The sequence below is a fragment of the Phymastichus coffea genome, unplaced genomic scaffold (assembly GCF_024137745.1).
Source record: "Phymastichus coffea isolate CEN01 unplaced genomic scaffold, Cenicafe_Pcof_1.1 PCOF00180, whole genome shotgun sequence".
Classification (NCBI taxonomy): Eukaryota; Metazoa; Arthropoda; class Insecta; order Hymenoptera; family Eulophidae; genus Phymastichus; species Phymastichus coffea.
The window spans coordinates 276,532-292,723 of record NW_026706991.1 but is presented as its reverse complement, the minus strand read 5'-3'; the positions used below and the strand labels follow the sequence as shown (position 1 = coordinate 292,723).

Sequence of the window (16,192 nt, the reverse complement as noted above, 5' to 3'; positions counted from 1 at the left end):
ATCCATCGATTTCTGGATGTGGTCAATGAATTTCTCGTACTTGATGTTTCATTTTGCTCATTCCATCTGTGAATTTTTTAACATGGTTTGAAGCTACCGTAATTGAACTTACTTGTGTATTATTCAAACCACTCTAAACACTGCACTATTATTATTATTCAACAATTTAAAGTAAATGTTCATAGATTAAATATTACTAAGATTATGCTTGACTACTTTTCAAGATTCAATTAAATTTCCTAGGAAGGTGACTTTATTTTCTGTTTTTACGGATATTTTGAATACTTGCTAATTTTCATAATTAACTTTATCCGTAATTTTGATTATACTTATGCTGAATATATCTACAATACAAGTCTCTTTCATGCCATTAAGGAGTTGCCAGCAAGAGAATCTCGATGAAATATATAATTTTTCTTTTTTATCAGCCGTGCATAATGACATATTTAAACACGGATTACTTAATGAATTCTTGATTGTCTATTTTTAAGAGTCAATCATATTTTCTATTGATAATCTAGAAACTGAAACATTAATGCTCTATACAATCAACATTTTCATACTTCTTGACAAACTAAGAATTTTCCAATATTGTTTGTATCGAGCATCCTAAAAAAGAAGAATATTTAATTATAAAAAAATTGAAGAGTAGTCTCAGAGTTGTATATTTATTATAATATATAACATTACATAATGTAAATATATGCTACGTGACTTTTTAAATAGATGTGATGAAAGTCTGGTCATTATTATCTGGGGTAACCAACTTTTTTAGCCTCTTCATATATCGTTACCAGGAACTTCAGGACTTCTTTACAATTTGGTATAATTTTCGCTTGTGACGATAGCATTCCACAATCTCCTTTGTCACGAAGTTCATGTGAATATACAAGTGGAAATGTCCAAATTCCTTTCATCCAATCCAATGATATTCCAGCAGCAAAATGTAGAATTTATTTTGAATATGTTGTAGCGATGACCATCTCTATATTAATTTAAAATGAAGCAGACATTAAAATCAATAGACAGTATAAGCGAGACAATATAAAATTAAATGAATTATACAGTTTCTCTATAGTCTAAATATTTCGCAGTGTAGCCATAGGATACCATTAAAAGTTATTGAAAACAATGGAAGCTTATGTAAACGAATAGCTTGTTCTTGAGAGATAATATATATTTTGACGTGATCTGTGTATTGATTTCAGAGAAAGCCCTTTTCCCAGCGAATTTAGAATCACATGAGTTATTCTCCTATAATGAAAGCCCCAGCTTCTTTAATAAATCAATTTTCAAGTTTTATCAGAAAAATTACAGCACCAAAATTTATTGAAACACTTTTGCAATAAATTTTACAGACACAAAGCCATCCACAGCGCAGTCTCAATTTTGGTGAATATCAATGCCATTGCATCCATAATCATAATACGATTTAAATTTTACCTAAAATATATTCTAAAATACGTTATTACATGTATAAGAAAGTGTAATTTATTATAACATAATTACTGTCAGATATTCGGACGTCTTATGGCAGGTGTACGCTTACTGTGCTGTGTGAATACACATGTCCATCTGGGTTGAATGAATGGAATATGGACCTATCATGAGCTTCAGCCAATTTCCGTACAGCTGAATCGTTGTTGGTCAATAGTGCATTGGTCAAATAGGTAGCCACAGCAGTGGCGATCTATTCAGACAAGTGAATGCCGCATTCAACGAAACAGCTGGAATTACTTTTCTTCGATGAAATTCTAGCTCCCTTGATGTCAAGACCTCCACAGGTGTAAGTGCCGATATTTTTTAGATTTTTCGTGTACTTTTCGGGGTACCATCCATCAGCTGTAGATTTTTTCGAATGTATGATAACAGATCCAACCGAAACCTTCGCTACCACCTTTATTTACTTGATAATCACTCGCCTCGTGCACGTTGTCAGTTACTTATAGTACTTGATGTTTGATTTGTTCATTCCATCCGTGAAGTCTTTGACGTGGTTTGATACACTACCATAACTGAAGTAACAAGCCAAATACTTAACCCAGTCCAAAAGGCATGCAAGGCAAACTATTATCAGCGTTAACTTCATTACATCAATTGTTCTATCAAAAGTACAATACTGATAAATTATCAATTCTTTTAAAAGTTGTTCACTTACTCCATCGTAGGATTCCACTAAATTTCTTATAAAGTTGACTTTATTAGCGATTTTTAGGGATATTCTAAATACTCGGTCGTTCTAAATACTAAGTCACAGTGTAATTTGTTGCTGCTACTAACAGTAGTAATAATAATTTCATTCTTACAAAGTTTAACGAACTTATTCTCAGATAAAAGTCTTGTTGGTAAATACCACTAACAGCATTTGGTTCTCACCTTGAATGTAGATCAAATCTTTCCGTATCACAGTAGCCGATAGGAATTGCGCAATTTTCCCCATATAGTATACCATAGCATTAATAATAATATTGGTGATCAAAGTAATCGTATGATTCATTTTTAAGTAGGTAGTTTTGAAATAACACACAGTTTTGGAATTTCAGAAAAATTTGTTGCAAACACCTGAAAGTTTTCACAAAGAAAGGGAAAAAACGGCCCACTCTCAACGATAACAGCAATGAGTGGCGCTGAACGGCTATTGACAATTTAATAAGCCATCGATGTGAACGATAAGTACATCGACTTTGGGGGCGGGGGACAGATAAGCTTGTCACCTCATAGTCGCACGCGCATGTAATGCGGCGTTTCGTTTGGTCGGAACACAGATCGGCTGTCTAAAAGACACGAAACGCCGGCCAAGACAAACCTTAAATGCTTGCTAAGCAAACAGTCGGAATTAGCTGCCGCGCGCGGAAGCAAGCACAGCCCGCGCGATACGCGACACTGCCTACATAGCAGCCGAGAGGGAGAAAGCACGAGATGAATGATCGCAATATGGAATGCTACGTGAAGACTTTTGCACTTGGAAATGAGCTTTCGCGCCCTATACGCGCTTGATCATGATTTATTTTTAATGGGATGAGAATGATATTGTTATCTGATAAATGGCTTCTTCAGCAAACATTTTGATATTCATATTTACGACTGAATGTAAGATAGTTCTATGTAAAGCCTTATCTTCAGTTGGTAGATAATCGTTACAGATCGAATTTTCTAGCAAGTCCAATCGGTATGGTGTGATTGTAAATCGTGTTAGAGTAATGTACAGTTTTATGGAAATAAAAAACTGCCAGGGAAAAAGGTTGAAGCCGTTGGGTTCTATATTCATAATTGTGGCGCCACATGTAAAAGTTGAATACAGCAATAATACAAAGTTTATCGGTTAAATCCAAAAACAAGAGAATTATAATTGCTAAGTCATTGGAAAATTCCAGCAATGGCGTAAGTATTACACGTCTTCGGAGACATTTACGGTGTAAATATTATTTTTTGAATTGGACGATTTTGTAACTTTCCAAATGACACCTTCTGAAAATATCCAACGCAATTTTATTCCATCAATATGATGGTTGTACCACAAAAACTCCGAGACTTTGTATAAATCATGAACGCGATGAACATTCAACATTTCACATACATTAATAACCTTCAAGCTGCGATCGATAATGAAAAGTCATTATTGAAAAATATTTCTACTTTTCATTGGACAGATTGTAATATATTTTCTTTTGAGAAAATATACGATTGGTTTGAACATGTTAGGCAAGGGTATCTACCGCTCTATTTATTGATATTTTATGATGAAATCCTCGTGAAAAAATTATCAAATTGATTGATTATATCAGCTTTTACAGTTATTTCATTTACTTCTACATTTTTACTAATAAATATTGGAGAAATTAGATAATTATACGATAAATATAAATATAAGAAATTTAAATAGGATGTTATATTGTACGTAGATTTTAATTAAATTAAATATTCTTGTTAATTTCAAAGGTTGCTGTGGGTATGAAATATTTAGAGGCTTTTTCTCAAAAATGTGAAACTAAATATATTTTAAGTTTATTTTATGAATTTCTTAGTAAGTTTATCTTAATAAATTTAACTATTAAAAGTATTTTAAACTTTGTAGTTTTATACCTACAATAATTAAATAAATCATAGATCCTGGAAGTGGTGTTTCAATCTATTAGCTAATAAGTGTCTTGAAATTTTCAAATACATTTTTTTTCGGATTGCGCGATCGAGGACACTGATGGATTCTTAGATCCTCCCTATGAAATAATTTCAAGCAGTGGGGATATTCTGGACGCCTTGATCGCAATGTTCACGACAAAGTGAAGAAACATGGATATTCCAAACAAGCACTTATCATTGTTTTACCAAAAGCAAAAAGTATTCTTTCGCGAATATTGCAAAACATTACACGTCGATGGATCTATTCTTGTCCCTTTGAATCAGTCTCTACATATATGAAAACAGGATAAACTATACGCGAACAGTACGAATGAAAAAAAAGCTGATATTTGCGAAGATAATTTTTCACGCCTCGTGGATTTTGCACTTGTGTACATTGTCAGCTGACGCATTGTTTTTTTGAAACGGCTTGCTTTGCGTCTTGAACTTGAAAAAAAGTCAGTGCGCGGTAAAAGTTCAAGGCAAGGAGCGGGAAAAAAGAGAGATATCTTTTGATTTTTTTCGGTTTATTATTCCTGCAAATGCTCTCACAATATACTTTTCGGCAACTTTAAGTTCAAGGTTATTACACTTTCAAGGATGAGAAAACAAACTGCAGACAGAGAGAGGTTCAGGACTAAAACGAATGATAAGGCCTTGTGTTATCAACATTGATATTATATTGCTTGGCATGGGAAAAATTCTTCTTTTGCATGCAGAGTGGGAAATATCAATGTTGATAATACGCGAAATTTTATTTTTTCATGTAATTAGGAAGAAAAATTCACTGCAGCAAACATCAAACTCAAAATAGATTCGAGTAATATTATTCGATGGTAGCAATTGATATGCAAGTGAGACAAAGCATGACAACGATGATAAAGGAATGTACTTTATTGTTATGCTTCTAAATTTTTCCGACAGAAGTATCGGGATTCCATAAATACGCACACTGCGCAGTTAATAAAAAAGCATTCCTTGTTGGGTATATATAGATATAATGTTATCGAATATTCTGATTTTATTTTACTCTGTATTTTATTTTCTGGACTCTTTGTTTTGTATATTGTACACCTTAAAAATTCAATTTATCATTGTTTTAGATAATTTTGATGTTATATTTTGATTTTTTTCAAACGGCTGTCAAATGTTTCAGAGCTTACCATACTTCATAGGAAAAATACTAATCGATAGAATGGTATCAAATTTATGTCTTGCATTGCAATGATAGATAGACATATATTATAAATGAATACTCATCAGTTTAAGTATTGATGAACTTCCCTATCTACCAGTTAGGCAGGTGTCTGATGCGGGATTACGAACCTGACACCGGTTCGACATTATTCTAACAATATGGACTAAATCAGCTGCTCCAGCTAAACGACATATCAACGACGGAGTAACCATAGTTACCATACTTTATTGGTAGTTACGTTAATTCACAGGGAGTTTGAAAGAATTGATAGCACGTGGAGCAACCACATAATATCCTATCGATCTATCATTGCAATGCAAGACATAAATTTGATACCATTGTATCGATTAGTCTTTTTCTTATGAGGTATGGTAAACTCTGAAACGTTTGACAGCCGTTTGAAATAAATCAAAATAGAACATCAAAATTTTCTAAAACAATGATAAATTAAATTTTCAAAGATGTACAATGTACAAAACAAAAAGTCCAGAAAATTTGTACAGATGTCATGTATGAATAAAAAATAGATAAAGGAGAGGAAGTAAAAGAAGTGATATAAGAAAGGGTAAAATAGGGAAAAAGCAGAGGCAAATAATAAGTACGTTAAAATGTTGAGAAAAGTGAAAAAATAATTATCTAAAATAAGGAGCAAAAAAAGTGCGGCTCGGGGATATAGAGAGACCTTAGCGCTATGCGTACAGGGATTGCCGGAAAAAGGCAAAAAGGGGTCAACAAAGCTATATATACATATATTTATATATAGCCTCATTTCACCTAAGATTGAGTGATCGATTTTCTTAAGAATTGGTATAATTATACGAATATAATTATACGACTTGGTAAATTGTTTATACAAAGGAAAACTTTACTAATTGGGTCAATATATTAATTAATAAAAAATATTAATAATTAAAAATATTGGAGTTATTTTATTAGAAAATTTGTACTTTCGTAACTGTTATAGCTTTTGACAACAAACTTTTTTTAAATACACATGACACCATATACCTCTAAGATATTTGTTTAAAACATTTTATTATATTTCAAAAGTTATTGACTTTTGTTTTTAAAAAATGAATTTTTTTCAATGGAGCTTCATTTTGATTTCAATTACTTTAATTGTACGAGCCTACAACTGTTGTGTACAACACAATACGATTTCTTTAAAAACAGATTAAGGAATGCGATAGAAAAAAAAATAAAAAAAAATCCAAAGCAATATCGAAAAATATTCATTTTTTAGAAAGTTAATAATTGTTGAAATATAAAAAAAAAATTTACATAAATATCTTAGAAGTACATAGTATTGTGCGTATTTAAAAAAAAGTGTGGTAACAGAAACTTTAACGTTTACCGAAATACAAATTTTCAACAACAAAAGTTTAATCCGATATTTTGAATTGTTGAGCTTTTTTTAACAAATAATATTTTGACAAAAATGTCTGCAGGAAGGTTTCCCTTCATACAAACAATCACGCTAAGTTTTAAAAAATCAATCACATAACCTTAGACAAGAATCGTCCGTATATATATATATATTCGGCGCATAAATATCAACTTGAAATGAGAGAATGGCTTTATATCTTGGCTGCGAAAGTCGCAACGCGCGCATAATACATAATCCAACAGTCAGATAGAGAGTGAGTGGAACGTCTGTCGGAGCGTTGGCGTTTGGCTCGCAACCCTATCTACGCGGGCCAACCGGAGGATTCGCAGATAATCCAGTAGCGCGCGGCTGCTGGCTGCGGCTATTGATATGCTGATGCGCGGTACTTGTCGCGTGAAATTGCCAGCCGGCGCAAGCTGCCGTCGCGCATTGTTCGCTCTATATACACACATACACCTCCAATGCTGTACCGAACCTTCGATCTCTCTCTTCGCGGGCTTTTTGCCTCGCCCCTTTCTTCTCTTTCTTTTTTTTTTGTTTGCCGCAATCCTATCGTCGCCTCGCAGCTACGCGCCGTGCGCGGCCTTTTTTTTCAACCCGCGCGTGAGCGCGACTTGCTTTTTTTTTTCGTCGTTTGCCAATTTACGCAAATTGACAGTAACAGAGTGTGCGCGATGGCGAGGAATTCGCAAAATAAAACTGTAGGTTTTCAGTCGAAATGGATGGAAAAAGAACGTTCTTTGCGAAATTTGATTGGACTGCAATTTCGTTTCTGATCATTGCGATAGCTGAAGTTATTATTATTCTTGCATGGCAGTTATTTTTACCAGCATTAAATTCGGTTTAGTTAAAATTTAGACGGCTGTAGTCGGTTGCGTATTTCTAAAGCGAGGAGAAGCTTACGCCAAGTGATTTACACGCGAAGTTGGAAATCTACTCCCAATAATATATAGCCAAGTCAATTAGCCACACGTCAAGTATAGAATGCAATTAATTAAAAATAAACTCCACACAGCGGGAGAACTGATTAGATACACATCGACAAAAGTGCCTCACAACCATTTTCGGAGCGTCCGAAGAAACTGGGTTATCAAGCGAAGTTGAAAATGAAATCCAGTATAAAGCCTGGCAAGCTCGGAGCTCCGGAAAACCAGTGGGCGGCTGTTTGTTATCTTTTATGCCCGCGTGCTCGCGGCACACGAAGGAACGCGGCTCTCTCTTCTCGCGTGAATTTTAAAGCCCGCGAGGCAATCCAGGCGTAAACTGTCGAATTGCCCGAGCAAAGTGAGACACGACGCAGAACCACCGTCGGACAAACACATAGGCGCGTATACTCGCGTCTCGACAATCGAGTTTACGTCGGTAGTTGGCCCGATTTCCTTTCTTGCATAATTAATGCTCGGCTGCCATTAGCGTGTTTTCGTCGATAACAAATCGATTTTGCCGCTTCTACGCGAATATTTACAAAGGGTGAAAATCGAGAGTGCCGACGTGGTCTGCGAAAGTTGTATCTTTGTAGTGGCTTTCGAAAGTCCGTTGACTTTCGAATAAATGTCATGATTAAGTAATTATATATTTTAAATTTTGTTGAGATTCGGTTTTATACAACTTCAAAGTACGATGTCGTTGTGAATTTCGATAATAAATGGATCCGCTTGTGTGGATTGTTAATGAGATAAGAACATTATGCACTCGTATATATAATCTCCGTGTCATTGCACGCGGAAAACCAATGTCGAATGAATTCACGTTGTCAAAGTAATTCTTTAGCTTCAAAATTGTAGGTTTAGATCAATTAGCGTGCAACTGCGTTCTAATAATTTCAATAGAGCAACATACAGTTTTTCGTAAATAGTGAACTCGGGTAAGTGCATTGGACGCGCGGGAGACACGTGTAAATTACGATAAAGGGGTTCGATGTCTCATCACGACTTTACGCAAAAATATTTTTTCCGATAATACATTGTCATCTCGAAATTTATTATTCGATGGAAATCAATTATTTTCATGGACAATATTATTTTTCAAAGTCTGTAACCTGCAATGATGTTCACGGAAATGTACCACGCGACGCTTTGTAAAGAATATTTTTTCAAGTCGTAATTGGAGATTAGTTTCCTACATGTGTTGATAATTTTCGTCATTTAATTAACGTCACGAAATTTGTATAAATTAGGAAATGGGAACATTATCCGCCGGGATGAGGGTAGCTCAAACGAGATTGTCTCTTTTTTCCCACTGCCTTGCGAGTGTCAAGCTCGTCACACGGAAAATGCCTTCCTTGCATCTCCGCGAGTCGAAAATAAATTCTTCGCTGCGAACGCGTATTGCACCTACTTTCTCCGAAAACTTACTTCTGATGCTCGTAAAAAAGCTCACTTGTCAAGACAATCCTTCGAGAAAAGAGATCGTCCGTAACGTCTATTCATTCACCGATTGTAGCTTGCAATAAAAAACACTCGGCAAGCTTAGAAATGTTGATTCAACTTTCAAGATAAAATAATGAAAGTCGGAAACATTAATTTTTCGTCTACGGAGCGCATATAAGAAGCCTCGTTTTTCTCTCGAAGACAGCCAGGAAATGATCCGACGTAACGAGGTGCGCCGTGAAAAAAGATAAACAGGGATGGCCGCAGGTTCTTCAACGTCGCGCGCACACAGCGAGAGGTTTATTGTTGTTGGCTTGAGACGAAAGAGAAGGGGGAGGGTATCGACATGTGCTCCATTTAACGTTTTTCATTAAAGCCCGCGTTGGGCTAGGCCAAGGCGAGCGGTTTGTTTTCCAAGGTGTTCCAAGTTTTCCAAGATATACGCCGCGACGTAAAATCAGGCAGAAGAAAATCGCTAGCTGCCGAGATGTTTATTACGTCGAAGTGGGTCTGCAGCGTCAGTAGTGCGATTACGTTCCGAGTGAATGTTGTTGTTCCAATGCGAAATTACCAAAGAGGCACTGATTGATTGCACAATGGACGATAAAAGCACCCGCGCGCGTCCGTTGTGCCTTGCACAATCAGGCCCAACAAAGCCGTTCGAGGGCGGAAAGAGAGCGAGCGAAAGCGCCGAGCGACGAGACAATTAAACTCCGTCCGAAAGTTCGATAGGCCGGGCGAGACTCTGTATCTTGCTGGCGCAGCTCGCGCGTCGGCGTTATAATACAGCCCGGGGCGATTTTGCGCGACGGCAAATTGAAACTCGCGGCGCGCGGCGTCCGCCGGCTGGCGCATTTAAATGAAAATTAGGCGCGTCTTGCTGGCGCGCCGCGTCGATCTGCTCTCTTTCGCGAGGCCTCGCGATGAATATTCATGCGTCGGATGCGCGCTGCGAGGGGGGGGGGGGGGGATTTCAACTCGTTAACTCGGGACCGACAAAGTTTTTCAGTGGGATGTGCGCGCGGAGGGTGGCGCGCGAAGTAGCAGTCGAGGTAAATATGCCGGGGGTAATTATATATGCCTTGCGCCGCCGCGCGGATATCGCGCCGAGGAAGCTTGCGCGTAGTATCGCGCGAGTTTCAGGCTATTTGAATTTTCTAATTGAAATTGCGCTCACGCGGCAAACTTGCCGGTTCTCGGAAGCAAATTACGTATTGCTGTCGATGGCGCTGCTCTGAGAATAATTCCGATAGCGCCCGCTTTCGCGCAATATTCGTGAAATGACGAATAAGACTTGCGGTAAAAATCATTTCCGTATAGTGCCTATTTAAATTTTCATCTGTAGATAAAATCGTCAATCGTAAACAAAGCTACGAATCTACAATAAGTACAATGTGAAAGAAGGGAAATAGTTAGAGATGGAAATTCACTTAATTTTAATTATATTTAGCAACGTTTCGTCAGCACATTTAAAGGCATAGAATTATATGTATATGCGTGTGTACCTGATTTCTCTCGTAGTCAAATTATTATAGGCTAAAACGAATAGCTCGTAGCCAGTCACGTTACAATACAGTAAAAAATCAAGTATTTCAACACACACACACACACACACACACACACACACACACACACACACACACACACACACACACACACACACACACACACACACACATACACACACACACACACACATATATATATATATATTCTTCATCTATCACCCCTTCCTCATCGATCTTAATAAAGGCTTATAAATATAACTAAGATATTGTATATCCTTTTTTGTATTTAAAGTGTTTATATGTAAGCCGATGTGCAACATTTCGGATATTCTGCGTTTCTGATAACTCTTTTCATAATCTTAGCTTTGTCCCAGTCAAATTCATGTGAGAGAGTTCTTCTATGTGTAGCTACTAAAATTAAATTAAATGAACTCACTAAAAATGATATTAAATGAAATTACTAAAAATTAGATTAAATGAACACAAAAAAAAACATTGACTCAGATACAGTAGTAGCTACACATAGAAGAATTCTCTCACACGAATTTGACTGGAACAAAGCTAAGATATTGGATTATGAAAAAATTATAAGAAACGCAGAATATCCGAAATGTTGCACATCGGCTTTCATATAAACACTAAATAGAAAAGAACAATATCTTAGTTATATTTTTAAGTCTTTATTAAGATCGATGAGAAAGGGATGATAGGTGAAGAATATAATACGTTGCTGAATATAATTAAAATTAAGTGATTTTCCATCTCTCACTATTTCCCTTCTTTCCATTATTACAAAATTTATCATTTAGGAAATAACGCTATTTGCACTACATATGAGCGTGACACAATTGGACGTTAGCAACTACTATCAATGATTATTAAGAGCTTGCGAGCGCCATCCAAAAAGGCTTTTTGAGACGAAAGCTGATTTTCTAAAAATATCAACTACATCATTCGTAATAAAAATAGATGGCTTGATCGACATAACAGCACAAACGAAAGGATGTATTTGTTATTTCATAGTTGAATCTCAAAATAAAGCAATAGAAGAGAAGCTTTGAGTCGTAATGAAGCAATCGACGGGCAAATGTCGACGTGAAATCATGCGCTCGATCCCGAAACGGTACGAAAGCGATATCACGAAGTCAGAAGGAATCAAGGTTATCAAAACGAATATAACGGAAAAAAAGAGAAGCAGCGGGCACACATCGAGCTCGCCATTGGAATTCATCATCCGGTCTCGGGCGCATAACGAGTATGGTTACGTATACGAGCGAGAATTGATTGGTCTGCGAGGCGGTTGGAGTGCGCGTGCGACTGTCACGGGATATAAGAGAGGATGATTAGACGATTACTTTGTCCGGCGATGGGCGATCTATCCAAACAATGCCTTCGGAATTCCCAAAGTCTGCTCTGAGTGGAGTGCCGGTGAGCTTGCCGACGGTCGCTGCTGCTGCTGCTGCTTCTGCTGCTCGATGGCAAGATGGAGGTGTCCTCGAGTGTTTTCGCAAGGCGGGAGTCGGACCCTTGGAAAAACAGACGCCAAATTGAATCCCCTTCTTGCCCCCCTTCCTTTTTCCGTCTCTCAAAAAGCTTCTCTCGCTCTCCTTCTTTGACCTTTTCACTCTCTCTCTCTCTCTCTCTCTCTCTCTCTCTCTCTCTCTCTCTCTCTCTCTCTCTTTTTCCGCGATTCCACGAGGGCTCTGTCCAATTTCTTTTCTTTTTTTTCTTTTCGCGCTTCCTCCCTTCCGATATTTCTATCGAATTCCAAGCGCTATTTTTACGAGCCATTGTCGTCGCCGAGCTTTTGTCGCGCATTTCAGAACGACAGATTTTAATCGAGCCAAGGATCTTTCACGTTCGCATCGCTCCCGCAGGAGCTGTCACGCACTGCAGCTCGCCGAGTCGTAATCGCTGGGCAATCGCGCGAGGAGCCGATGCCCGTCGTCGAACCAAAAACCAAGTGGACGCGACGCGAAGGCGAACGATCCGGGCCGATTTCGTTCGATCGCGATCCGCGCGCCGGCACGACGACGCAATCTAGGAGCCCGGAACGCTAGCCCCGGTGTCCGAATCTCGCGCGCTCCTCGACTCCTGAAAAGAAGAAAGAGCGAGCTCGCGAGCGCCACGCCGCTCTCCTGGGCGCGTTGGCGCGCTGCTCGGCGCGGGGGTGTGTCGACGCGTCGCGATTGGCCGGCAAGCGAGCCGCAGCTGGGCCAATGATGCGAGCAGCTTCCCCACCGCGGCGCCGGCCGTGCGAACGGGAAAAGGTGGCGCGTCGCGGCCGCGAAAGAGAAAAACATCTCCGGCGCGGTCGCGAGGGCCTGGCGCAGCCGCGTGCTCGCCGCCAACGTCAGTTTAGTGTCGGCTCGGAGCTGAGAACGGTGTGGTATAGGCGCGCCGCTGCTCTCCGCGAGCGCGTTTCTCATTTGAGCGGTCGTTCGAGCATCGATTCGTCTGGAGTAAGCGAGGTGATGACCTCGCAGTGGTGTTGTTAGAGTGCGACTGTCGTGCGTTGGAGAAGAGAGAAAAAATAAAGAACAGAAAGAAGAGGAAGAAGAAGAAGAAGAAGAGGAAGAGGAAGAGGAAGAAAAGGAAGAAGAAGAAAAGGGCTGGCAGCAGGACTCGCCGCAAGATGCACACGTTGTTCGGCGAGCAAAACGCCTACTACAGACACACGAGCGCAGTGCCGATGGGCATGGGTACGCCGACGTATCCGAGTGTCGGCGCGGCGCCCGGCTACTACGAGGCGCAATTCCGCTACGGTGGCTACGCCACGGCGGCCGGCTACCCGGTGACGGGGATCAGCCAGCAACACATACATCACCCCGGCAAAGACATGGTGAAGCCGCCGTACTCTTACATCGCGCTGATCACGATGGCGATACAGAACGCGCCCGACAAAAAGATCACGCTGAACGGCATCTATCAGTTCATCATGGAAAGATTTCCGTACTATCGCGAGAATAAGCAGGGCTGGCAGAATTCGATCAGGCACAACTTGAGCTTGAACGAGTGCTTTGTGAAAGTGCCGAGGGACGATAAGAAGCCAGGTAAGGGTAGTTACTGGTCGCTCGATCCCGATAGTTACAACATGTTCGACAATGGCTCTTATCTGCGACGTAGGCGGCGCTTCAAGAAGCAAGACGCCCTGAAGGAGAAAGAAGAGGCGATGAAGCGCCAGGGCTTGATCCCCGCCCAGAAATCGTCGCGCGTCGACGTCGACGTCAAGTCGTCGCAGCACCTGGCCAACAGCAACGACATCGCCGGTAAGAAATTGCACCTGGAGCAGCAGAGCTCGCTGTGCAAGCCCAAGCGCGAGCCCATGAACGACCCGGCGGCGCACTGCATGGTCGCCGGCAGCAAGTACAGCCCGCTGCACGCGGACAAGACGGCGCCGAGCAACGGCGGCGTGATTCAGGCCTCCCTGCAGCCGCCGATGCAAGACATGGCGGCGCTCGACCCGGCCGCCTTCAGCGTCGACGCGCTCATGACGAGCAACCGCGAGCAGCCGAACAACGCTCACTTGATGGGCAGCCAGCCGCCGCCGCCGCCCCCGCCGCCGCCGCAACAGCACCATCAGCAGCATCAGCATTCGATTCAGCAGCACGGCATTATGACCACGAGGACCGAGCCGGCGATAGGCAGCGTCGCCGTCGGCAACACAACGGCCGTCAGTACTTCCACCACCGCTGCCGTCGCTGCCATGATGGCCTCTACCGGTTACGGTCACGTTACTACCAGCAGCATCGCCAGGACCAATTCTTCGCCTACTTCCAATATGTATCCAGCTTATTGCCCGTCGGGCTACATTATGGATCACACCGAATATAATACGACCGCGAGGACGCATAACAATGTTGGACATGCACAGTGGTATCAAGAGGCAGCTAGTCCTGATACTGCCGCTATGTATCAGGACACGCAGTCGCCGAGTTGCCAGTTGTACAGGTCAGTCTCGTTCCTCCACTGTTCTCGCGATCGGATCGTCGCATTCGCCTGTACGTACGTCGCGATGCCTGTCAAGCCGTAGAAATCGCCTAAATTATCAATCGAGTTCGTCATCTCGGAATCCACACGCGCAAAGCGTGCAATTATCTGCTGATCGTCGATGACTTTGCGCTATCGTGATGGTAATTAGCGACGAGATATACGTGTAATTCGTCAAGTCCAAGTATCAATCGAACTGTAGATGTCCGCAGTTGCACCGCGCGCGCAATTAATTACGATCGAAGGATGCGTGTCGACGCGTTGCCTTTTTTCTGTCTCTCTTTCTCTCTTTATACCTCACCCTCGGCAGAAGAGGCATCGCGCGGTGGCAATAACTTTTCTTTTTTCGCCGCCTCGCGCGTTCCCCCAGTGTCGTCCACGTCGTACGAGCGTCGCGTCGATTGACGAAACGCGCGTAATTTTAGCGGCGGCAATGAAATTCTTTCGCGGTTACACCCTTGCGGATGATGCTCTGGCTCGAGATATAATCAAATTCGCGAGCTCTCTATCTCTCTGTCCCCGTTGTTTCGCTTGAATTTCGCGCGCGCGCTGCCGCGTGAATTGTTTGGACAATCAGACATCGAAAATCATTAGAGCAATAAAAGCGGCAATATCGGTCTCGATGGATACGCGCGTTGCGCGAGGACTTTTTAACGTGAATTCCGCGTCTAAATAAAGGCAAATATTAAAACAGCTTGCTTACGATAATAATGAAGGTTGTGCTCGTTCGCCCGAATGATTTGTTTTGCCGCCGCTGCAGCTGTACTCGCGCTGCTTTTCCACGAGCGCACCATGCACTAGTTGGCATTTCAATTTTTTTCAATCTGCTTAACGATGATAATTTTCGCGTACGCTTTATCGATTGGGCGTCGCCGATGCTCGTTTGTCATTCGGCAATGGCACTGACCGTAGGATCGTCGGGACAGCAGAGCGCGAGTAGCATCGAACTAAGTGGCGAGAAATTGGTGATGGTTGCAGGTCGAGTCCACCGACGCCTCTGTCGTCGGGCGCAGCGCCGTCGCCGCCACTGTACCACCGCTACTATCAAGACTGCAACGCGGTGAACACGAGCGGCAATTTGCCGATAACGCTGCACAAATACTGAGAATACCGAAATTCAAGGTCTCAGCATCAGCAGCAGCGAGACCTTGAACAACAGCAGCAGCAGCAACAGCAGCAACAGCAGCAGCAGCAGCAGCAGCAGCAGCAGCAGCAACAGACTGTTGTCGCGGCGACGAGCTACGATCCGAATCTCGTTTACATCAAACAGGAATGGATACCGGCCGCGGACGACTTCGCCAAGGACTGGAACTGAATTCCAATTTTCTATGGCCTCGACTGTGAGAGACTTTTGTGCTATACTTCCTCGCTTCTTCCTTCTCTCCGTTTTGGCTTTTTATTCGTGGCAGCACGTTCTCTTGTACATATAAAATCATGGATTGTCTTGTATCGTAAGCTTTTGTAAATATTAGGGTTAGAACTTGTGCAAGTGCGACACAGTAGCCAGCAACAAGTGGAAGTAACAATGTTTTCATCATTCAAGATGCAATGTTTATCTTATCGGGGTTAGAAGAGCGTGTATGCAAACTGCGGCCAGTAGCGCTTAAAACTTTTATACAAA

The 16,192-nt window shown here is 41.3% G+C and overlaps 1 protein-coding gene and 1 pseudogene across 1 annotated transcript; one reads left to right on the top strand and one right to left on the bottom strand.

Annotated features, from left to right (window-relative positions):
• Positions 1 to 749: 749 nt before the first annotated feature.
• Positions 750 to 2,440, bottom strand: LOC131673501 (zinc carboxypeptidase-like; annotated as a pseudogene).
• A 10,233-nt stretch (positions 2,441 to 12,673) lies between these two features.
• LOC131673489 (fork head domain-containing protein crocodile) lies at positions 12,674 to 15,826 on the top strand. The gene is made up of 2 exons (XM_058951507.1): positions 12,674 to 14,532; positions 15,550 to 15,826. Exons 1-2 carry the CDS (start codon positions 13,217 to 13,219, stop codon positions 15,674 to 15,676), a joined length of 1,443 nt encoding a protein of 480 aa, XP_058807490.1. The 5' UTR covers positions 12,674 to 13,216; the 3' UTR covers positions 15,677 to 15,826.
• The last annotated feature ends 366 nt before the right edge of the window (positions 15,827 to 16,192 follow it).

Excerpts from the sequence above, each read along its gene's own strand:
- LOC131673489 (XM_058951507.1), top strand. The coding sequence starts at position 13,217 with ATGCACACGTTGTTCGGCGAGCAAAACGCCTACTACAGACACACGAGC. Across the intron at positions 14,533-15,549 it reads CCGAGTTGCCAGTTGTACAG|GTCGAGTCCACCGACGCCTC; the intron begins GTCAGTCTCGTT and ends TGATGGTTGCAG.